The sequence below is a fragment of the Chanos chanos genome, chromosome 10 (genome assembly GCF_902362185.1).
Source record: "Chanos chanos chromosome 10, fChaCha1.1, whole genome shotgun sequence".
NCBI classification, from domain to species: domain Eukaryota; kingdom Metazoa; phylum Chordata; class Actinopteri; order Gonorynchiformes; family Chanidae; genus Chanos; species Chanos chanos.
Genome location: NC_044504.1, coordinates 25,589,333 through 25,613,454, shown reverse-complemented (window position 1 = coordinate 25,613,454; position 24,122 = coordinate 25,589,333). Strand labels below are relative to the sequence as shown.

Sequence of the window (24,122 nt, the reverse complement as noted above, 5' to 3'; positions counted from 1 at the left end):
ATACTAGGGAAAAATTGCAATCGAACACACAAAAGCAAATAGAAAACAGAATTGATCATGCTGATGTTGTCGCAATTCAGTCCTGCATGGTACCCAATCTATAGTTCAGGATAACTTTTCTATGAAAATGTCACTTTGAGAATGAGAAATGAGAGAAAATGAGAATTGTCAGAGAAAGAGTTCATGTGTGAGTATAGAAGTATGACATAGTTGTACTAAGTAGATACAAAACCAGAAAACAGACAGATATATAGCAATGAACTGAAAGTGTCAGGAGAGTGTGTAAACAACACAAACAGGGACAGAGGAAATAGGAGGATCTCTTGTCTTACTAACAGCAACTGCATTAACAGCAGCACCAGCTGTGAGTGATGCCTTTAATTGATGATTTACACACATACATATATATATATATCTAGAGAGAGAGAGAGAGAGAGAGCTGAGAGAACAGTTCACTTCTCTAGAGTTTCATATCTCATAGATCTCTAGTCAGTCACTGTGATTTTCTTTATTGACTCATATATGTTCAGGTGTGTGTCACCAATGAGTCTTCGTCCTTGACCAACATTAGCCCCAGAGTGCAGTTAAGTGGCTGTTTTCTCTGTGAAAGGGCTTTCTGTCACACTCATTCCTGAAGTACAGGGTAACCTCACTGGTCATTCACTGATGAGATTCTGATCTCTGAATTGTTTTTCAAGAGTGCCATTGACAGACCTTTGGGAATATGATTCTTTTAATAACTATTTACACATTTTTTTGCATATCTAGATTTAGCTACATGTTCAGCCTTACATGAAAATTCCTGGGCCAAATGTTGCTGTGTGATTTCAGACCATACTCTCACTAAAATGCTTACCATGCTAATTCTCTTCAGACACTGTGGTTTTCACTGAGGATGTTACAGAACTGGGCACATTCTGTTGGATCCAATGATAATCTGATAAATGAGACTGTAATCTCATTTAGACATTGTGTTTTTGTCATAATAATAATCTAATGTGTTCAGTGATGCTAAATTGCACCCAAAGCACTAGGGGGAGCTATTCAACTGCTGAAAAGAGGCACGTTGCTTACATGAGATTATGTCTTACTTGAAGACTCACATATAAACCCACCTCATTCATGTACCCTTATTAACAGCATCAGGAAGAGAGAGCAGCCAACCCACACAATACAAACCTGATGAACATATGGTGTGCTATGTAAGATTCGTGTAACTGTAGAGTTTTTGTATCATGCCATATTGCAGTACAAATTAAGAGGAAACTTTGTGATGTCAATATTGTTGATTTTCAGTCGCACACTCATGTAAGCCCTTTCAAGCTACTGTCGCCTTAGCTAGTAACCAGTTGAATGCACCCACATTCACTTCTTACAACTACATCAAAACAGAAACATGTGATCATGACAGGACTTGAATGCACCACTAAAACATTTACCAGGGTTACACTGTATTTCTGTGAGGGTCCTTAAAAAATTGCTAATCAGATTTGTGTGTGTGTATGTGTGTGTGTGTGTGTGTGATCAGGTCAGATAATTAGTATGCCTTGAGTGTAGTTTTCTCATGAAATATCCTATCTGAGGTGTTTCGTTTGATGAGCAGAGATAAGCTGGTTACAACGAGCACCCCGAGGAATTAAGCAGTGAGTCTGAGACACATGTAGATTTGTAAATGTACATAACTGCCAATAGAATATGAATCTGTACCCAGAGAGAGAGAGAGAGAGAGAGTGTGACTAGCTGGTAAGAAGCCACAACATAGGCTGATATATAAATAGACAGACAGAAGGCAAACACAGCAAGAGACAAGAAGACAGAGAGACAATAAACAAACAAGATGGAGCACAAGTGGAAAGACAGGTTGGTCGACAGACAGACAGACAGACAAATGTGCACAAAGACAGGCAAAATGGCAAGGGGGTATATGAAGGGGTGATTGGGGGAGTGGATGGGGCTCCTCTATAAAGTATATTTGTCCAGCCACATTGAGACAGTCTCTCCTAAGTTTTTTTCTATTTGGTTTATAGTGTAGCAATCTGCCTTGTAATTGAATCCTCAGCTTTCACCCCGAAAGATGTATTTACCCAGAACGGTCTCATCTGGCCGCTCAATCCTAACCTTATAAAACAAAAAAAAAAACAAAACAAAGCAAACAAACAAACAAAAAAATAGAATGAAATGAATGTGGCAAAAAACGTTAGCTGATATCTCATATCTATGGAAATGATCCCCAGTACTCTGATTACTTCCCAAACAGGCTATAAAGTCTCTCTCTCTCTCTCTCTCTCTCTCTCTCTCTCTCTTTCTCTCTCTATCTATCTATCTCTCCTTACAAAAGTGATAGAAGATGGTATTATTTTAACACTACTACTACAAATGATAATAAGAAGAGCAAGAACAACAAAAACAGCAATAATAATAATAATAATAATAATAATAATAATAATAATAATAATAATAATAATACTTTGTTACTACAAAGATTTTTTCTCAGAGAGAAGGCAGTATGTCTGCTATAATAATGTGACCTCTGAGTACCGTGAGCTTAACTATGGTGTTCCTCAGGGGTCGGTCCTTGGCCCTCTTCTGTTCTCTATTTACATGCTCCCTTTGGGTGACATTATTCGTAGTTACAACATTAACTTCCATTGTTATGCTCACAATACTCAGATTTTCTTACCTATCCAGCACAATGACCGCTCTGAACTGGCGAATGTTGAGGCGTGTCTTTGTGCTATTAAAGGTTGGAAGTCTTCAAATTTCCTGATGCTTAACGTAGGCAAGACTGAAATGCTGGTCATTGGCTTCCCTATGCATACGCATCTTTTTAGTGATCTTACCCTAAATTTTGACAACTGCATCATCTCTCAAAACTCTACAACTCTACAAAAGTCTTCAGCTGGTCCAGAATGCTGCTGCCAGAATCCTGACCAGAGCAAGGAAGTTTGACCACATTACACCTGTCCCAACTTCCCTTCATTGGCTCCCAATTCATGCAAGGGCAGATTTTAAGGTCCTCTTATTAACACATAAAATACATGGGCATGCGCCAGCCTACCTATCTAATTTGTACCCTATAACCCCCCTCGCAACCTGTGCTATCAAGATTCTGGACTGTTAGTCATTCCAAGAGTTAAAAAGAAGTCCACTGGCAACCAAGCATTTTCCTACCGCTCTCCCTTCCTCTTGAATGGTCTACCTACAGAAGTTAGAGAGGCAAACTCTCTTGATACTTTTAAAACCAGACTAAAGAGTTATCTATTTTGTCTGACTAATGGATAGTATAATTTTGATTTGACTTTGTCACAGACATGTAAAGCCCTTTGAGACTATAGTGATATTGGGCTCTATACAAACTTGTATTATTATTATTATTATTGTTGTTGTTATTATTATTACTTTCATTTAGCTGAAGGAAGCCATGGTTTATTTGAGTGTTTATGTTGGAGAGACATTTTGTAAGTGTACACAGGGCATTAGCATCATCTGCCTCGACAAATGAGTGTAAGTATGTGTCATCAGTAAAGCCACAGGAATAGACTTTGTGTTCATGGAAGCTTTCATCAAGTGAAAGTGAGAAAATAAAACTGGACCAAGAAAAAACCCCTGGTTAATGCCATGAGCAATGTCATGTTTACTTGACAAATGGTTGCCTAGATACTGTCTCTCAGTTAGATAAGTGTAAAAACAATTTAGTGCAGTTCCAGATAGACTCACTTCTCTAATGCTTGATGAGTATACTGTGGTTTATAAAGTCATTACGAGAACACCATCACTGCTGGTGTTATGTCTCAACTTGTCCTCTAAAAAAACTCTAAAAAGCGCTTTTTCTACAAATGTGTGTTAGAGATAGGTCTAGAATTGCTAAGGACAGAAGAAACCCAACCTTTTTTAAGTAAAGGCTTAACCTCTGTGGTTTTTGGATGTCCTGGAAGAAAATACCTTTCTCACTAAAAAGTAATTTACATTGTCTGGAGGGCTTGCAGTGAGGCTGGCAAAAATGCCTTTGGAAAAAGTAAGAATGGGTCAAGGGAACAGAACCTTGATTTGAACTGCAGAAATGTCCCAGGAATGTCAGATTAATTGGTACAAAAATGAAAAAGTCACTGTCAACTCCAACTGTCTCAGTAAAGGAAACCTTATATATATTTTTGGCTTGAGAAAATATGCTTTTAACTCTCTCAGGAAAAAAAGCCAAAGATGATGTCAGTACACTTCTGTTCTGAGAGAAACTGTATGTCATGAACAAAGCCAAGTGGCAAGTGCTACTGCATCATTAGCCGTAGAATTATCTTCATTTTGGCCATTTGAGTTTTAATATCACTCTGCTGGCTCATCATAATGTAATTGAACAAGATTATAATGATCATGATCTGAGCTGTTGTGTGTCAAGACAAGTCATTTAGGAAATTGTTTTTTAGGCAATTAATTCAATCCTGAGTGTGTGAGTGGGTCCAGACTGTGATGAAAATGTAATTCTGCTGGGAGATGCTTCAACATAGGCTTTTAAAGTGCAATCTCAAACTATGAGGATCCCATTTATCTCATTAATTAGCTTAAACCAATTATATAAACATATCATAAACGAGATACCACTGAAAGGGGAACTGTATCCAAACAATCCATCCTGAGACAGCACTTGATAAATTTCAACACAGGTTTATTGAACAGTCTATTACAAACATTTTGCCAGCTGAGTTTTCCATTTTGTGTCAGAGAGAAGGCAAAATATTTAGGCCTGCGTGAGCCTAGATGGAGATAAAGTTGACTTTAGATCAGAGGACTGAGTTTAGATGCCTTATGACATATGATGACATTGTCTCCGTGATAATATTCTCACAACCTGCAGAGCCTCAAATCCCAAGAGTTTTTATGTACAACAGCGAATTGAGAATAATATTATTACTAAATGGGTATGATGAAGGAGTTAACAGATCCAAGTGCAGAGACATAATGTCTATTACAGAGAGATCCACACAATCCAAAATACAATAGAATTACAGAGGTCGATAGAACAGGCTGAGTTCAAAACAAGCAGCACACAGACAATACCAAAACCAGAATTGTCAGACCGAAGTCAGATATCGAAAAAAACAGGCAGGAGTCAAATACTGAAATAAGACTGAATGGAAGAGCAAGGAACAAAAGCGTAAACACTCAATATCTCACAAGTAGGCAACTGGTAAAGTCCTACATATAAATAAGAGGTCAAATTGAACAAACGTATGGCTAATAATCAGGTAAGGCAGAACAAAGCCAGATTAGGACTTACTGCACAATGACTTGGCTGGAAGCAGGTGTGACAATAGAGGCTTCTTACAAGCTAGATGATCTTCTTTCAGCCTAGATGACACTACATTTTAAAAAATATTTGATATTTGCTATAATTTGTGCTACAAAAATTAAATATACAATTGCTATCCATTTTGTACACTGCCTGTGTTCATGACAAGCATGTCAGGGTTAAATAATTTGTGAAGAAAGGCTGAATAATGGCAGTTATAAAAGCTTGACAACAGACCCCTATGGTTAGTAGCTGGGACACTGTAGATGTTAATGGATATAAAACAATGGACGCAAACTTTAAGGAAATGAAGGAAACTTCACACTATGAAAATCAAAACCTGAAAATCTGGTGTAATCAGTAAATTTGTCTCTGCCAACAGGTAATTTCAGTAAAGTCAGGACATCTGTTCTCCATTCTGGTGATGGTTCACAGGAATTAATTTGGGTTGGAAAGAAAAAAAAAGAAGCAGGTTTACAACTCTCTAATCATACGGAAAAAATCTGGTCATCAAACAATCAGCCAATATTATTATAATGGTTTATGTCATAAATATTCACCCTTTACCTGACTGTAATTGTGGCATTCCATCAGCTTATACTTAGAGTGTCACATTCCATATATGAAGGTAGATAGAAGAAGAAGACTTCTTTTAACAGTCACATATTATACTTACAGCATTTCTGTTCAATAAGACACATGCATTTTCTATGTTTTATCCCAAGTGTAGATGATGCCACAGGGACGCAGATCAGATTCAACCCTTCGCCAAACAGAGCTGTAACTCAAACCCTGGCCCTGCCCAGCCCATCTGGTTTAGCTCTATGCAGAGAATTTGCATGGGCTCTTTGTTCGTGATCATGAATCCTTACATCTTTGGGACCCTCAACCCATCCAGCACGCACGCACACAGATGTGCACACACGCACGCCTACTCACATGCACGCACGCGCACACACACGAACGCACACACACCCCCTTAGTTTTTCATTTTTGCAGTGTAGTTCATATATACTCGCCTCTTGTGATAGTTGTTTGAGAGAGACTAAATTCACTAACTCGCCAGTGAAAACAGACAATGCAAAATTAGACTGTATGAATGTTGTTGTAGAAGCATTAGTCTGTATGATGGATGCATATACATTTTTCCTCCTTATCTCTCGTTTTGGAATGCCTATTTAACCACAATCTCTTTCTCACATAGTGCCCTAAGAACAAAATCACAGTAGCTAGCTCTGGTTAAGTTCTCTAATGGTTTTGTTTCCATTGCGTGTGATGCCAGTCACTTGTTTTTCCTCTCATTCTTCACATAGCATCATCAAGCAATGCAACTACATACCTCTACCCACTCTACTGTGTCACTATACATAGGCACCTTGCTGTCAGTGATTAGCACTAAGCAAAAGAGCAGGAGAAACACTGGCCAGTTTCTCAACCAAAGAAACACAAGGGATTGTGTTTCTGTGGGTTCCTAGCCACAGTCAGCAAAAGTTGTCTCCTGCCTTAGCAAGATGCACCTCTTGGGAGCCACCAGTTAGATGAAAATTAAATTTAATCCTCGGTTAATAGCACTTTTATGTGCTGTGGTTTGTTTGCATGGGTCCATCACGTACCAAGACCTTTAGAGAGACATCTTGTTATTGTGGTTTGTGCCTGGTTGGGTTGTATTGTATTGAGCAGTGACTGATTAAATAGTACAAACGAGTGTATTATGTAGTTGAAAATGGCGTGTGTTTGTGCCTATGTGTGTGTGCGCTTGAAAACACCAGCGCCTAAATCAAGCATAACCTGAGCTCTCTCTCCGTCATAAAATATGAATGCACATTCTCACGCACTGCAGTGCAGAGAGTGTAGACCTGGCCTGAGCAGAAGAGCAGAAAACAGAATTAAAAGGTGGTCTAGGGTTATCTCCCACAAAAACCCTTAAATTATTTATCACAATGGACAGACAATTTTGGAATTCTTTGTGTAAACCATTCCTCCCTTTGCCCCTGTTTTCAAAAATCATCTCCTTCAAAATATCTTACTAAATAAAATGACTCCCTGTATTCATAAAGAAACTACACAGAGGAATGTTCTGCTCCCCTGTATGTTATAACAAATGAATCATATGCTATTTTAAGGTGTAATGTACCTTTGTGTAATAGGCATCACTTTAAACAGGCTGTATTTGGAAAGCCCTCTGTCTGTTTATTGACACCTCCGTGTAAAGTGGTGTATTTACTGGGAGTTCATTTGAACCCCTCTATGGCTTTGACTTATTTAGTTTACATTATTCCCAGTGCTTGAGTTTAAGCTTACTTTGTATGTAAGAGGAGTTATTTACTTAACTTTGTTTGATTTTGTGTGTGTGTGTGTGTGTGTATGTGTGTGTGCGTAGGCATATGTGTGTATGAAATATTCAGCCGCCTTGAGTTGTCTGTGCAAGATCTTTACCTTCACAGAAAAGTCTTTGTCAGTTTAGTCTGTCCACGCACACCATCATCACTATTGCAACAGCAACCAAAACAAAAACAAAAACAAACGAAACAAAACAAAAAAACAAAAAAAAAAAATGAAGAGAGAGAGAAACAGAAATCCCAAGGATTTAAGAGGCTGATGTTTTCTACAGTGTATGCTGTCTAGCTGAGCCCTCGGTCTGACCATTTCACTTTACTTGTGTCAGAGCAATATCCAGCAGGGCTTTAGTGAGAGGTTGGCTGCAGCCATTTCTGTTGGATGGGATTTACATAAAGTGAGGTTCACAGCTCATGAAATTTCAGCAAAGAGATGAGAAATGGCGGGGGCAGGGACAGAATCAGCGTTTCAGCACATGCCGGAGAACTTGTGTTCCACATGAGCAAGCTGATCAGTTCTGAGACGTTTCGGCAGCTAGGGCTGCTCTGTCACTCGACAAACTGACTGTGAGATTCCTGTTATCCACGCTGCTTAGATATGGAAAGGTTTTGATTCTATGGATGAAGGATTCAGTTACTGAACCACCACTTTTCAGGTTGAGAATCACATCAGCAGAAAAGATTCACTCGCCTATTTGATTTCTGGTTGAACAGATGGTTTACTATAGAACCACTCAGCATGTGTGTGTGAGTGTGTGTGTGTGTGTGTGTGTGTGTGTGTGCATGCGTTTGCGTGCTAGTGTTTGTCTGTCGTCATCCAGGAGGTCCCTCAGGGCCTAATCATACTCTCCACAGCCTGTGTCGATAAACGTCTCTCTCTCTCTCTCTCTCTCTCTCTCTGTCTGCAGTTTATTTATTAATCTCACATTTTGTTTGGATGGCTGCAAATATTCAAATCAATAAAATACTGATGAAAACAAGGCAAAACACAGCATATGTGTGAAGAGAAATTATGAAAATGTGCATCGATTACCTTTTTTTCATCAAACAGGAGCTAAGCATTGAGAGTATACTATTTAGCTCTGTTTCTGAAACTTCAGAAAAATCTGGAAACCTGCATGCGATTTGTCCCTGAGGTCCTCAGCCATAATGAAGAGTACTTGCTTAGCACATAGCTGTGATTTCCAAAAGTACATAGCAACACCAGTACAGTAGGTTCTTCAGTTATACACATGATGACACTTAAATTGTCACTTAAAACTTGAGCAGCAAGGTTGGTCACTTAACATATGACAAATTGAATTTGGTTTTAACGGACCGATCACATAGTGTGTGCTATGTGCCTTTGAATGATTGTTGTTTTTTCTTTCATGGTCCAAGCAAGGGTACAGGAGGAATGTGAGTACCTTACTGAAAGCCTGCATTTTTTCAGGTGAATTTCCTATTTAACCTGTTTCACTGGCAAGAGATGCTATAATAATATTCATTTTACAGGAATATTTCATCTTTGTTAGAAGACAAATTTCTAGTCTGGTAATGAACGTGTGCAACCTGTCCATTCTGTCTGCTTCTCTTTATAGATGAATTCTGAAGAGACCAAAAGAACAACAAAAGAAAGAATAATGCAGAAAAATGGTGCAGGCATTTCACAGTTGACTGAGTTCTTGAGATAATTCTGTTTTTAGAGATGAAGAATCCTCCATTTCTGCCCATGTTAACTAACCACAGTGTTGAAAGCAGGATGTCATGTTGTATCATATTGCATCATATTGTTAGTCCCTGTAAACATTCGGGTAATTCTGAACCCATTTGTCCTCACTGACAAAATAAGCATATATCATTTGTGAAGTATCATAGTCTGTACCTGAAGAGTGAAACATTTTACAAAGAAAAACAGTGGTAAAGAGTAATGTAAATATAAAAACAGTCAGCCAGTCTTTCTTCTCCATCAGAATTATACTCATGCATTTTCTACTTACTGGCATAATGAAATTATGTAATGCAATGACCTGATGAACAAGACCGCATCCAAATGCTAAAGTCATTAAGAGCACAGCTTTAGCATTGTGATAAGTGTTTGGGGTTTATTTCTAAGCAATAGCACATTTCGCTATTTTGCTATAATGATGGAGTGGAATGGTAAGTTAATGCTGATAGTGAGAATAATATTACTTTTGCATGACAATACTGCACTTGCAACCTATGAAGGTTAAAATGAATTTGAAGTACTGATAAGGAACTGTAGGAAATATCTAATACACAGAAATGTATCTAATACATCAATGCAGTGGTCCTGAAGTGTGAGGAGATTCAGGATAAACAGGACTTAAAACATTCAATGATCTTCCACTGGGAAGCTTTAAGTGTGTTAGAGATGATTACATAACTGCCTCAGAAACGCAATTAACCAGTAGACTCCGCTGATTATGAGTTAATGATTTACTCAACAGGGGAAATTAAACTGATTCAGTCAACAGGCACAGAAGGGAAATCAGGTTATTGACAATTTGACTGATTTAAAGACCTGCCCCATCTACTGGACATCAATACTGATAATGCACCAGTTTTATCTGCCTGTTTCAGTGGAATGTGGTTCACCTAAATCCAGCTGGTCACATTAAATAACAAAAGATGTTCCATCAGTATTTATTGACGTCATAGCAAGATGAAATGCTTGCTAAGTTGAGGCACTGGCAGGCAAAATAAGATGTGTTCCTTGCCCTTATAAAAAAAAAAAAAAGATCAAACTTGTATCAATAGTTTGTAAACATCACTGATGATGGAAAAGGAATTTAAATAGAACTACAACAATTTATATTCATACAAGCAGCTAATCAAACAGTTCATGCATCATAGCTCTGTGAAACTTTATGCATATTGTAAAGTATTTAAGCTGATGAGAGTGTTATCTCAGTTTCAAGTCCTGACAAAGGCACCTCATGGTGTTCATTCTCCCCATCCTGTATCTCCTACAGTTATAGCACCACTGTCTCTCATTTCATATCAGCTTCACTTTCTCCTAATGCCTCCTCTTTTAATTTAGGGATTTCAATTTGAACAGAACGGCTTTTAACACAACAGTGAATCTGAAAATGAAAACATACTGGGACACATATCCATTGATAGAGCTGCCTGCATTTGCTTTAAATCGATAGATAGATGGATGGATGGATGGATGGATAGATAGATAGATAGATAGATAGATAGATAGATAGATAGATAGATAGATAGATAGATAGATAGATAGATAGATAGATAGATAGATAGATAGATAGATAGATAGATCTCTTTTCCAACACAAGGCACCAGAGTCTCACAGTCTGAAGCTTTCAGTGCTGATCATCAGTTACAGATTTGGTTCCCTCTAAATGGCTGAGCAGAGGAGGGGGGTAAGACATCATTATGAAGTCTCAACTGAGATCTCATAAGAATCAAGCTGTGTGCATCTATCTGTCTGTGTGTGTGTATGTGTGTGTGTGTGTGTGAAATACAGAGAGAGGGAGAACTGCAGGACTGCAGGAGGCTGGGGGTGAGAAGTGATATTACTTGATTGTGACACAGCAGGTTCAAACATTCATCGTTCATGCCCCAGCTTTTCCCTCTAGAAGTAATGTCCTACTGTTTAAAACCTGATTTGAAATAGAGAAATAAGTGTGAGAGAGTTCTCCATGTGAAAAAGTCATACGATGAAAGGAAGACAAAAGGAAAACAGTCTCAATTTAAGTAAAGCCAATTCCATGTTACCGCAGTGAAAGGAGATTAAAAAAAATCAACAGACAAAAAATCAAACTCAAAATTGGTTGCTACCATTATTATGGGTGCTTACACGCTGCCTCGGGCATGGTATTGTGTCAAGTCACTATGTGCCAATGTCTGGTGTAAAAAACACTATACAGATCAAATTTAATTAAATGCAGATGAAGTCATCACCAAGGCCAGGCTGTCACATAGACATGTCTCCCCTCCCCACCGCCCCAGACACACACACACACACACACACACACACATACACTCCCCCCTCCACTGTGCTAAAACAATACACACTTCTGAGGAGCGGGTCACCAATGCCACAAATATGTGTGTGTAAGATTTTTGTCTCTAACTGAATGCTCCAGGTTGTGATGAGGATATGTCTAAGTGTTTATGTAAAATGTTAATGAGAGGGTTAAAATTTAACGAGTAGGGTTTCTTTCCCAAATAAGGCATTTTATGACTGGTCTGCAAATGACAGAGAGTAACATGGATATATTTCCAGTCTTCTCTGTCTGTCCTCTCCCCTTCTCTCTTGTGTGTGTGCACTCCTCTTTTTTACATTGCTCAGTGACTGACAGAGACAGGGTCCAGGATGCTCAGTGTAACTCACAGTTTAAGTAAAGTCTAAGGATCTCCTCATATTCTGAACCTGGTAAACACCAGATGACATGTACTGGGTTAACAGACTGTTTGGGTAGAATAATTAGAAGGCATGAAGAGAGCACGCTCACTGGAAACTCACTGTATCTTTGAATTTGTGATTAATATGTGTGAGGAATCAGACTGGCTCCTAATTTACCACAGATAATATATACTGTTTATATTCTCCTTAGAATATGCAAACCTCATAAGGCTCACGCCAGTTTTAATATGTATGTTTTTTTCTTTTTACAATAACCAGAAAGGTTTCTTAAGTATAACCATAAAGTTATCTAAGGACTTAAGTAAATCTGGTCTTCCATATGTCCTTTTGATTGGTGTTAAAGTGATAGAGCATTCTTGACAGCAGGCTGGTCTGGAGCTAATATCCTGTGTCTGTAGACCAGTCCCAGCTGTTTTGTACTCTAACCCCATTTCATTGAGCTGTTCCTTTTTCAGCATCACTCATCACTCACAGTCCAAACCAAACTGTACATTTAGTGTGAGATAGGTAGAGTCAGATAAAAAGTTAGATGAGGCTACACCTGTTATGTAAGGAAACATCTAGTAAATTAGAATAAAGCTGGGATGAATGTCCTGAATAATTGTATTCTTGCATAATAATGAGAGCTTAACTATCGCAGCTTAAGTCTGTTATTTGTTTGCTGTCATCTGCAGTGGTATGATTTTGTTAAGCTTGTGTTATTTCATGCCTAAATGTCAGAAAGTGGTACTTTAGTCGGATTAAAGTGTTTTTGCTTTCAGTTTGACTCAGGCACGTTACATAATCAGCAAGCTGCTTCACTGACTGTTTCTGTCTATAAACAACACCAGTGTTAATGTGCTGGTAAACATCAAGGAGGATTCACTATGGTTCACCATCTACTCCAAGGTCTGAGAAATAGTTTTGAGTTTTCGTAATAAATGCAGCGCTAACTGTTGAAATCTCTTATGACTAATCTTTGACAAGCTACAGCCTCAGTGTCTGGTCTATCTGTTCAGTTTTTTCTCTCACTGAAAGCAAAACAACATTCAGACGAATGAGTGTCCCCCACCCTCGGTTTGCCTGTCAGAGGTCAGCGGGCTTGGTGTTCCCTGGATTGGCCAAATGGGATTTATTGAAGATGGCATTATATTTAGTCTGGCATGGATTAATGGTGTGAATGGTTTTACCCTCTGTGCAGGGGCCCTGTGGCTGCTCTCTGACAAATGTAAAGTGAAAAGGGGGAGCGCAGTGAAGCGCGGGAGTGTGCAGAGTATTTTTGGAGTCAGAGAGAGTCATACCTCACAGTGACAGCATCTTGCTCCCAGAGAGCAAACGCAAAGTCTTGACCTTTTATCAGGGTTAGGACACTGCAGAGACGACACGCACATGCTCAAACACGCATGCGCGCACACACACACACACACACACACATACATACACATGCGTGTACAAAGACAGAGGCACGCCACTATTCAGTCAGTGATTAAGACTATAGCAATTCAGTATTCTCTCCCAGATGGTTTAAAAACACTGTTAGACGCAAGAATAAGAACAATCTATCACATAGGAGACATCAGGCTCAGCTAATCAAGATAAATGCACTGAGAGACCATTGTGTTAGGTACACCTACCTTACAGCAAGGTTCTCTTCCTTTTGTCCTCAGAAGGGCCAGAATTTGTTAGGAATGGGCTCAACCAGATGAGGAAAGCTGTTTAAAACTGTTTGGTGGTGAATCTTTACACTAATTAATTCATTTCAGTCCATCCCACAGATACTGAATTGTATTTCATCCTCAAAACTGGGAAAATCACTGCAGTAAGATGAATTTATTGTCCAAATTCCCCAAATTCCCTGAACCATTCCTGTGCAGTTCTATTTTTATGTAATGCACCATAATCCTTGAATTCTTGCATGTATAAATTGCTGCTACTCAGACATTGCTCAAACTGTATTCCATTTGAAAAGTGCTCTATATTTCTTTTATTTAAAAGTGAACAGTTTGTTTCCAATTCTGTGCTTCTTTAGGAAGCATAAGCAACGTACTTGTCCTTGTTCGCTATACTGATTACTAAAGTACACACATGTGCTTAACAGAGAGAGAGAGAGAGAGAGGGAGAGAGAGAGAGAGAGAGAGAGAGAGAGAGAGAGAGAGAGAGATGTCATTACTAAAAAAAAAACATCAGGAACCTCTCTAACTTTCCATTTGCATTTCCACTTCCATTTGGACCTCAGACATCAGCTTGATTGACTTGATGAGTTGCAAACTTTTACAGAATAATATATTACAAAATAGTATATACAATAGCAACTTACAGAAAGAGGGAAAGAAAAAAAGAAAGAAAGAGAGAGAGAAAGAAAGAAAAAAAGAAAGAAAGAAAAAAAGACTGCATTCTGATTGTCTTATGTTGCTTCACTGGGTGAAAATATGGTGATGGAGAGAGGATAAACAAGGCAGCAAAACGATGTTGATTTTACACAGGAGGACTTTGAGTTCCCCCGGTGAGAGAGAGAGAGATTTGGATGACTATACCATTTCTGGCAGAGGGTTTAATGCTCCATATGAAGCATGAGAGAGGAGAGAGCCTGGGGTTATTTATTTTTGAATTAAATCTCCAATTTAAAAAACCTGGAGGCTACTATGGTGGCTAATAAGCAGATGGTCCTCTGATCGTTTTGGACTCAGACTAGAGGACAAATTATTCAGAATTTATTTCTGGCACTTGAAATCAGACAATACACAGTCTTCAGATCCACCATCGTTCATTATAAGCAAAGCCTATGTTCACTTAGTTACATGACTACAAATATATTTTAGTCAGTCTAAATGTGTAACCTGTTACTGCAAATTGCATAGTGTGTTTTGAGTGACATGAACAATGCGGTTTATCTGTTAGGCTTTAATACGACATGCTTGGACATTATTTGGACATTAAGTGTTTTGAATACTGTCAAAGCAATTGAATGGCGTTACCTATGATTTCATTAGTTATTTCATTGGCTATTATAATTTTGATATCTATGAGCTGTGTTTTTGAGATGTGGTTTTGCTCACAATTAGTCACTCACTCATTCATTATCTAAGCCGCTTATCCTGACTAGGGTCGCGGGAGGTGCTGGTGCCTATCCCAGCGCTCACAGGGCGAAAGGCAGGGAAACACCCTGGACAGGTCGCCAGTCCATCGCAGGGCAGACACACAGACAAACACACTCACACACACATTCATACCTAGGGGCAATTTAGTGTCTCCAATTAATCTAACCTGCATGTCTTTGGACTGTGGGAGGAAACCGTAGCTCCCGCAGGAAACCCACACAGACACGGGGAGAACATGCAAACTCCAACAATTAGTCATTTGATCATAAATAAAGTTACAGCAGTGTTAATTTCTGAAAATCTAAAAGAGATGATAATCAGCTAATCAATATGTAGAGACTGTCATGGATCAGCAGATGTGAAAAGTTGTATTTAGATTCTATCCTGATATTTTGGTCATGTCACAATATTTAAATTTTCTTTGTGCAAACAGACTAGGCCTCTATTTACAGGTCCAGAACACTGTTATGAAGAGAGTATATCTTTTACTGAAAGACTATACCATTTCACCACATCGTGTATAAAAAGCCTGTTGGTGTTGTCTGATATTGCTTTATGACAATGAGCCAACAACAACTCAGTCTCACAACCACTCACCACCAACTCACTCATAACACTCCTTTGTTTGTGCACCACTCAAATTTCCAAGATACTGCTCTGGTATGCTTTCATTTACATATTTAATGGGAGAAAATGCGTGGCCACATTAGTGTTCCTGTTTGGGTGCTGAGTAGAGAGAGGAAAGTAAATCCTGGCTTGTGAGATGCCATCCTTTCACTCAAAGGGTTTAGGATGAGAGAGGATGGAAAATCACACACAAAAAGTGGAAAATCTGGAGATTATGGGGTACCTGTCTATTCAGTCGGCATGCACAGTGCAACTCAGTGAAACATTGACTCAGTTCTATATTTCCTGGTGGACATACATCTTTCAGTTCTCTTTGTTTATAGAATAGTACTGTTGCTACGCAAACAGTGTTCAAAACTAGAAGGGCACTGGGAGAGCACAGACCTCCGCCAAGGCCAGTAGTCCACTCTTCTATGATATTCAAATCTGCAACAGCAACCACTATATGCTGTATGTCTTGATATAATTCCAAAACTATTAGAACAAAAAAATCAGAATGTATGATTGTGAAAACGAATTTATTGTAAGAAACTATTAGTGATTATGCACATGTTATGCAAGCCCACAATAACCTTTAAATAGGCTTATTTTGGCCGCGGCCGACTTGGAAAAAAAACAGTAAAGATAATTTCGACATGGCTTATTTCTTACATAACTGCTGCATTTGTTTCTACAGTGATGTTTGAGGTGGCAGTTATGTTTTGTTGTATGTTTAGTTGGCACACCATTCACTGTAATTACGACGGGTTTGCGTGTGCACGACAAATTCATCTGACAATGTTAATGAAAGTTGAAAATAATACGTGGATCCACCCCGTGACTTGGATCTGCTCTGAAATTTCAAGGGCTCTTCTTTGGCCCACGCTACACCCCTCCATCAAGTTTCATGAAAATCGGCCTGGTAGCTTTTCCGTAATCCTGCTGAGAAACAGACACACAACAAACAAACCGCACCAAAAACATGACCTCCTTGGCAGAGGTAATAACATTTAGTACAGAGGGTTCTCTCTTATTTCTTATTTTATGATGGCAACAAAAGGAGCAAAAAGAACACTCCCTGTACTTAGATTCCTTATGTTATGTCAGTTCTTATAAGAACATATATGTCCTTGTCTTACATTCACACAACTCAGAAAAAATGCGATGTTGTAGTCAGACCTTTCCACAGCAGGCAATGCAAGGCTCACAGTATAGCTGAATATAATTAAATGTGTAATGTACACATTATTTCCACTGTCGTTCAGCCGTTTCAGGGAAGGTATAGTTCTGCGAGGACTCGGGCACAATGCCTTGAATGAGCAGAACACTCAGGAAAAAGAACAAACGAACTTCCCTCACTGGGAAGTATGTAATCAAGGTGACTGAATTAACTGGCAGAAATTCATTTTCTAAACCTCTCATTTACTGCACACTGCAAGTAAAGAAAAACAAGCAGAGCAAAGCTGAAGCTCAGTGAATCTGTTCTAACAGCCATAGAGCAAAGGAAAGAAATATGGGATGATGATTTATGATGAAAAAGCCATTAGTTAGAGTTACATGCTTTTGTGACAGACGCGACTATATTTGTGTCATTTTGTGTTTGACTGAGTTTGACTAAAAGAGTCTTTATTAAACAACAACAATAGCTGAAAACTGCTTTCTCCTTTATGAAGATTGTACATTTACATTTCTGTATTTACCTGAAGCTACTAGCAGGCTCGCTGATCTTAACACACAACACTATCCAAATAATCATGGGCAAATGAGACAAAGATCTCCCATCCTCCTCTGAGAGTAAGAGCAAGATGTTTAGATGTAGTTTTAGCTATGTCTGCTTTCTTTACTCAGTTAAATGGTTTAGACATCTTAAGCCTCATATATTTGATAGCATCACTCATCACATTCTAAAAAACAACTATAAATCTAATAAACATTCAGCTATCACTGTCCATGTATATATTCTTTTCCACCAAAGGACTGTTGTCTTCATAAATATATTCATTCCTCCTCTCCTCTACCTAAAGGGACATTGTTCATCATTTCACATCTATTTACACCCAGAGGGACTATTTACTTGCCACTGTTACCTGTGACAATGGGGGTCTCATGCTTGGGATTCTGTACAATAGAATTGTGATGAGTGTTAATATGCCAGTAAAACTGAGCAGATCTCACCTGAATTGAAATGTAGAAACACTAAAGGCCATAACTCCTGGCTATGTCAGAAACTGGTGCACTTAGTGTGACATTTTGTGTAAGTAAGTTCAAACTGTGGGTCTGTTTCTCTGTCACCTTCAAATGTTTTTTTTCTCTCCTTCTCTTCTCTGCTGTAGGATATTGGGGATGTGGGACCAGAGAGGAACTGGAAAGGTATTGGCATCTCTCTGCTGGTCATTGTTGTTGTTCTGTCACTCATTGGGCTGGCAATTTTCCTCCTGTCTAAAGGTCAGTCAACAGCATGATTACTTAAATTAACTTTCAGAATACCAGATTACTGTATGTGCTCATGCGCATGGGGGAAGTGTGTGGGTGTGCTACATGGTGGGTGAGAAAGAAAGAAAGAAAGAAAGAAAGAAAGTAAGAAAGAAAGAAAGAAAGAAAGAGTCTTCAGCATGTAAATTCGAGTAAAAAAGTTTTTTGTTTGTTTGTTTGTTTGTTTTTTTATTATTTGTTTTTTAGATGATGGGCCCAAGCTCCCGGGATCCTCCTTAACCCTTGATGACCTCTTTCAGAGGGACTTCCAGATCCATGATCCTGGAGCTCAATGGATAAGTGGTTAGTGTTTATATCCACACTGCAATAATATGCAGTATATTATTGCAGTGTGCATATATATCATTATGTAAAATTATATAATTTTACCCAATACATGTTCATAACTTGAAACCCCACCTACAGGTACTACTAAGAACTGCTGAAACTCCCGTAAATCATACTGGTTACAGTATTCTAGCATACTATGCCACACACAGGAATTTCAAACGTTCTTTTCCGAGAATATTCTGGATTTTTTCTAATATTTTAGAACCACAGTTGGTCAAAACCACAGATGCCAAATCCAGAGATAAGGCAGGCCTGTAATGTAATACACACAGTAATACATTTTTCTTATACCTTGAACCTTCCTAACTTTCAGTCCCATTCTTAACAATCTGTAAACACACAATTTAGCTGAGACATGGTAATTTCTTGTTATATTAATCAAAGTTGTAGCTAGCTGTTTTTTTTATCAATTATGCCAATTCATAATGCTCTGCAAAATTTATACTAGTCATTCTCTAAATTACACACTTTAAAGAAAGACATTTTACGTATGACCGCTTTGATGAATTAAAAGCCCCCTTTTCAGCATCTCTCAACCATTAAATTTATTAAAACTTACTCTCCACTGAATAAATCAGGCTTATGAAAGCACTCAGTGTAAGCAGGCAGTGCATCCAGATCATTTCTAAAACCTCTGACTGCTGTCTAAATCTTGGGGAATAACACAGACTTTTGCAGTCTAAACCCAAATGCCTGACATTTCCTGATTAATAATTTCACATTAGCCCCCAGCGATAGCCAGGTTCTCTTGGTTAGATCAGGGCTCATAAACATCACCCATCTGTTGCCATTATGAATCGTGACGTGCTAAGGCCCAAAAACCAACATCTCTGAGCCCTCAGGGCCTCCAGAGACCTTTGAATTTATTTGTTTTTGTTTAGTAAGATAAAATGCATTTGTTTTGGCAAACATTTCTCTTGTGACTCCTTCACAGTTCATCTACGAAGGAGCATTTGAGTGGTGCTCTGCTTCCCTGACTACATTTCATTTATTTTCAAAGGGAGAAAAACTTGCCGTAGGCATTAAAAGTCCATAGAGGTTATGCTTATGTTGCATAATTGATGTTTTGGAATTCTTGTTGATGAATAAAGCATATCCCCCAATTGCAGTTCAATTATTTTGTACAATGTGTGTACAATACAATTAACACGGCTCCCTCTCTCTCATTTTCTGATTTCTTTTTTTTATGTCTTTTATATACTGTATATGGATGTGCAAAGCACGTTTTCTGCTGATTTCATTGAACTAAAGTCTCAACTTTAGAAGTCCAAGAACTTAGCATCAAATGAAACAGACTGATTTAGAGATCATCAAAAGCTAAAGCTTCGCGGATAGAATGCATTCTGTCTTAAACACCTCAAAAAGATACAAGAGAGGTAATGCAAGCCTTTCTTATTAAAGGCACTCAAAGTTTGTGATATGGAGTGTAAGACAAGGATTGCGTTAGATGAAGGGTAAAGTTGTTTTACTCCATGAATAATTATAACGTATAAAGTATGGAATGAATTTAGGGAATAACTGATGATCTAACAGTAGCCCACTAGTTTGAACTTTAGAGTTTGACCCCAAATGGATGAGCAATGGAAGTTCTTCCTCACGACCTGGCACACTGTCCCCATAATCAGAACTGGCCTGACTGACAAATCGTAAGAGTCATCTCCGCAATTAAAACATGCAAAACACATTAAGTCATACCAGTAGATGTTTACAGATCTTTTAACGGCTGTATGTGTAAAGGGCTGGAGGCCTCAAGCTGAAAAGAACAAACGTTTAACACGCACAAGTAATGTAATGAAGTAGAATAATTGTTGAGACAAGCTGCAAGAGAGAGAGAGAGTGGGAGGGAGGTATGACTGTCTATAAATGTAGTAGTCCAGATGTTGTTTCTTAATTACCAGGTCTGCAAAGGCTGCTTTTGTCTCTCCTACAGGATGGATATGCTTTATTTACTGGCAGGTGGAGGGATGAAGAGATGAGGGATAGATGGATAAGTAGATTAAAGGCCAGAGGGATAATGTTTGTTGGTTTGAAATATTTAACAGAGGAGACAAATCTCAACACCCTCTCTCACTAATAACCGTAGCCTTGTGGTCACAGTAACAGCTGTTCCCCTACTGAGCTTTAGGTTTATGGGAAACTGGGGCCGAGACATGATGTACTATGTGGGAAAGATGCAAATGATCATCGGCATATCGCATCAATGACCATTGTTCGGCTACCCGAAGTGGATCCATGGTAGCCTTTATGTTCATAGGCACACAAAAGGACCATGTATAAATACCATATATAACATATTGTGTGTGTGTATGCGTGTGTGTATGTGCATGTGTGTGTGTGCGTGTATGTATTCTCTGCTCATAAATCAGCTCCACTGTGATTGTTGGACTGTTTTAGTCCTGTCAATTTACTAGTAAATGTACAAAATATACAGGAGTGCAACCGCTCCTCCTTGACATCCCAAGATGGTAATGTTATGACTGAGGTAAAGTGAAATCACCACATGTTGTTTTAAACATTTGCACCTAAAGTGTTGCTTTAAAATCCCATCAAAATATTCCAGACAACTTGCAGGAGTATTTATGCTAATAAGCTTCATCAGTCCTTTAGCAAACTCAAGCAATATTAAACCAAGAGAAAGCACCAGAACCTTTTTTGAGTTGTGTGTATGTGTCTAATTTTCTGGGGATGAATTTAACATTCTATTTGTATGAAGTAGGCTTTTAAGAGTTATGAATTATGCCCTCAAGCCTCTAACAGTGTTCATTTCATTAGAGACAGATTTTTTTCTGGTCTCTTGAATAAGTATAACTTCTCAATTTGCTGCTGCTAATTCGATTTATATGAGGACTGGTGCATTTTCTGACTACAGCATCCGTCACTGCCCATGTCTTTGGTAGTCTTTCTTTATTTCTCTGCCACTTTAATAAAGTCTGAACGCTGCCCGCTTTATGCACGTCTGAGCACAGATGGTGCTTCAGGGTTTGTTAGCTGCTGTTTATACTGTGAGGGTGGGTCGTGATTTAGGCAGTGTTCCTGCTAAGGCCACACAGGGTGTACTAAACTAGTAGAGTTATTGCTTTCTGTCAGACATATTTCTACTGTTGAGGTAAAATAGCTTGATTATGCTACAGGTTTAGCACCCTTGCAAACAGCACAATTTCTCTCTTTCTGTCTCTCTCTCTCTCTCTCAGATGCGGAGGTGATTTACAGGTCCAGAGATGGAAATGTCATGAGAGCCAACTTACAGAGCCTTGAGACAGAGACTCTGCTTAAAAACACAACTTTTGTGAGTAACACAGAGATCATCTATTCCATGGCTCCAAACAGAATCCACTTTTTCGGTCACATGGACCCAAAAGCTTATATTTGGAATATGAAAGAGAATGTAAAAGTTTTGTCAGTACATGGTAGCATCTGTTACAAGTACTTCATGTAACAGTTTCCATTACTGTAGATGGTAGCTGTCATGCAAGCCCCAGTCTATTTGTTAGTGACATGAAGGGCTGATGAAGACTCCCTTAGATGTGATACTGAAGGTCCATAAATTGTCTTTAGAATGCTTATTGTGCCTCTAATGCCAACTGTTTGACATTTAGATGTGGTTTCATGACACAGAGCTCAAATGACGTGTAACAAATAGTTTTTGCTTCCTGTGGTGTTAGCATTATTATAGCGTATTATACACACACACAATTCTCTTTCTCTCTCACTCTTTGTTTTGCAGACAACATTTACTGCTTCTAAGTTTGCCGTTTCTCCAGACCTTAGCCACGTTTTACTAGCATATGGTGTAAAAAAGGTAGGTCTTGCTTCCTCTGGTCCTGTTCTCTCAGTAACTAAACCTCTCCTCTCGTTTGTCACGGATTTTCCACAGTTTAAGTCTGCGTTCATTTTCTTTTTTATCTATGCTGTTCCTGAAACGGGAATTTTTTTTCTCTAGACTAAAATAAGTAGGACAGCATTTTAACACCGTACAAAACTATCATTTGAAACTTAGACTATATCTTTATCTTTTCTTTGCTTTTTTGTGACAATGCAGTCTTAATTGCAATTTCAGACAGTAGCTGAGTATCATTTTTGTTATATGTTGGGTACTACAAAGCACCATGATGGATTTTGATGTCAAACAATTCACCTTAATGTGATACCACTTCTGTACGAGAGTTCATGTTGAATCAGAGTGGCTCTTATGGTCCATACAAAAGCATCCAGATGAAGTTAGCTATAACTCTGGGATGCCTTTATCTCTGTTTTATATGCTCTTAAGTTATAGGGCAAATATTAGCTCTCACTATTTATACTTTCATAATGTCATCCTCCACCTGTCTCAGAAATTACCTTGCATTGTTTACGGCTGAGAATATTCCTGAGAGAGTCACTGTAGGTTTCTCTGTCTTTTTTCTTTTTCAGCTTGTATTTCAAACACATGCAAGCTTTTTAGGCAGCTGTCTCAGGCATTTTGCCAGCATTTAGTACAGACTGATTCTTCAAGGACAGTTAGCAGTATAAGCTGTCTTTGTAAGACTGATCACTTTCATAACTTGAAATCCTGTCTTTGAAGTCCATAAGCCCAATCAATGTCGTTTACATATCGCCACGATGGGCAGGGCCAGTGTTCATCTGGACTTGCTTATCTCATTCTCTAAGAGAGAAATAAATAATGTACTGGTGTTGGTGGATCATCAAACAACACTGTATTACACATATTGCTTTACATATATACACATACGTTATATTAATGACATGTTAATAATGTCTCAAACAAAGTACTTTGTATCGGTAAACAAACAAACACACAGGTATAATTGGATTTTATAGTGCTGGATTTTATAGCTAGGCAGTGCATTGATATCAATAATAAATTACCTAACTGCATGAATTACATATGATGGTGCAAGGGATGATAGATGGTATAAAGCTGTAGGGAATGCTTTGCCACGATTGCCTCAAACATGATTAACAGACCTCAAAATGGATGAAATGTAATTGAGCAGCCTTGACTGAAACAGAAAGTGTTTCTAAATAAAGATTTGCACGCAGTGTTTGATTTTCTAAGGCTTGATTGCTAACATTGATTTTCAGCCATGTAAACAACAAAACTCAATTTTATTTACAATCAGCTTATATGAGGGCCAGCTCACGTTGGCTTTTTGAAAATGTATTAAGCAGGTGCTTAAGAAGGCAGTGTTGAATCCACTCTTCACAGTAGATAATTACTGTGTCATTGTGTCCCTTTGGAAATAACATGTCTTTCTCAAGAGTAATGCAGCTCTTGGGATGTGTCTTGACTCGTATAAGGAAACCAAAGCAAATAAGAAACCAAATCAGTTGCAGGAATATGCATTCACCTTAATTTTCCCCATGGCTTTTACTGAGCAATGCCAGACAGCTCTTCAGAGATGAAACAAAAAATACTGGAGTTTAGCCCTAAAGAGTAATACATGATCTAAGAATTCCCTACAATGTGCACATGTATATACACATAAACCACACACACACACGCATGCATGTCCACACAGACATACACGCATACACAAATACACACGCACATACACACACACACAAACATACACACACACAAAAACACACACACAGAGAGA

At 38.5% G+C, this 24,122-nt stretch overlaps 1 protein-coding gene across 1 annotated transcript in view; it reads left to right on the top strand.

Annotated features, from left to right (window-relative positions):
* LOC115822300 (inactive dipeptidyl peptidase 10) overlaps window positions 1-24,122 on the top strand; it is a 50,173-nt gene that overhangs the window by 9,900 nt on the left and 16,151 nt on the right. The window contains exons 2-5 of the mRNA XM_030786065.1: window positions 18,033-18,144; window positions 18,379-18,474; window positions 21,714-21,808; window positions 22,247-22,321. Coding sequence (XP_030641925.1) covers window positions 18,033-18,144; window positions 18,379-18,474; window positions 21,714-21,808; window positions 22,247-22,321 — 378 coding nt within the window. The remainder of the gene's footprint in view (window positions 1-18,032; window positions 18,145-18,378; window positions 18,475-21,713; window positions 21,809-22,246; window positions 22,322-24,122) is intronic.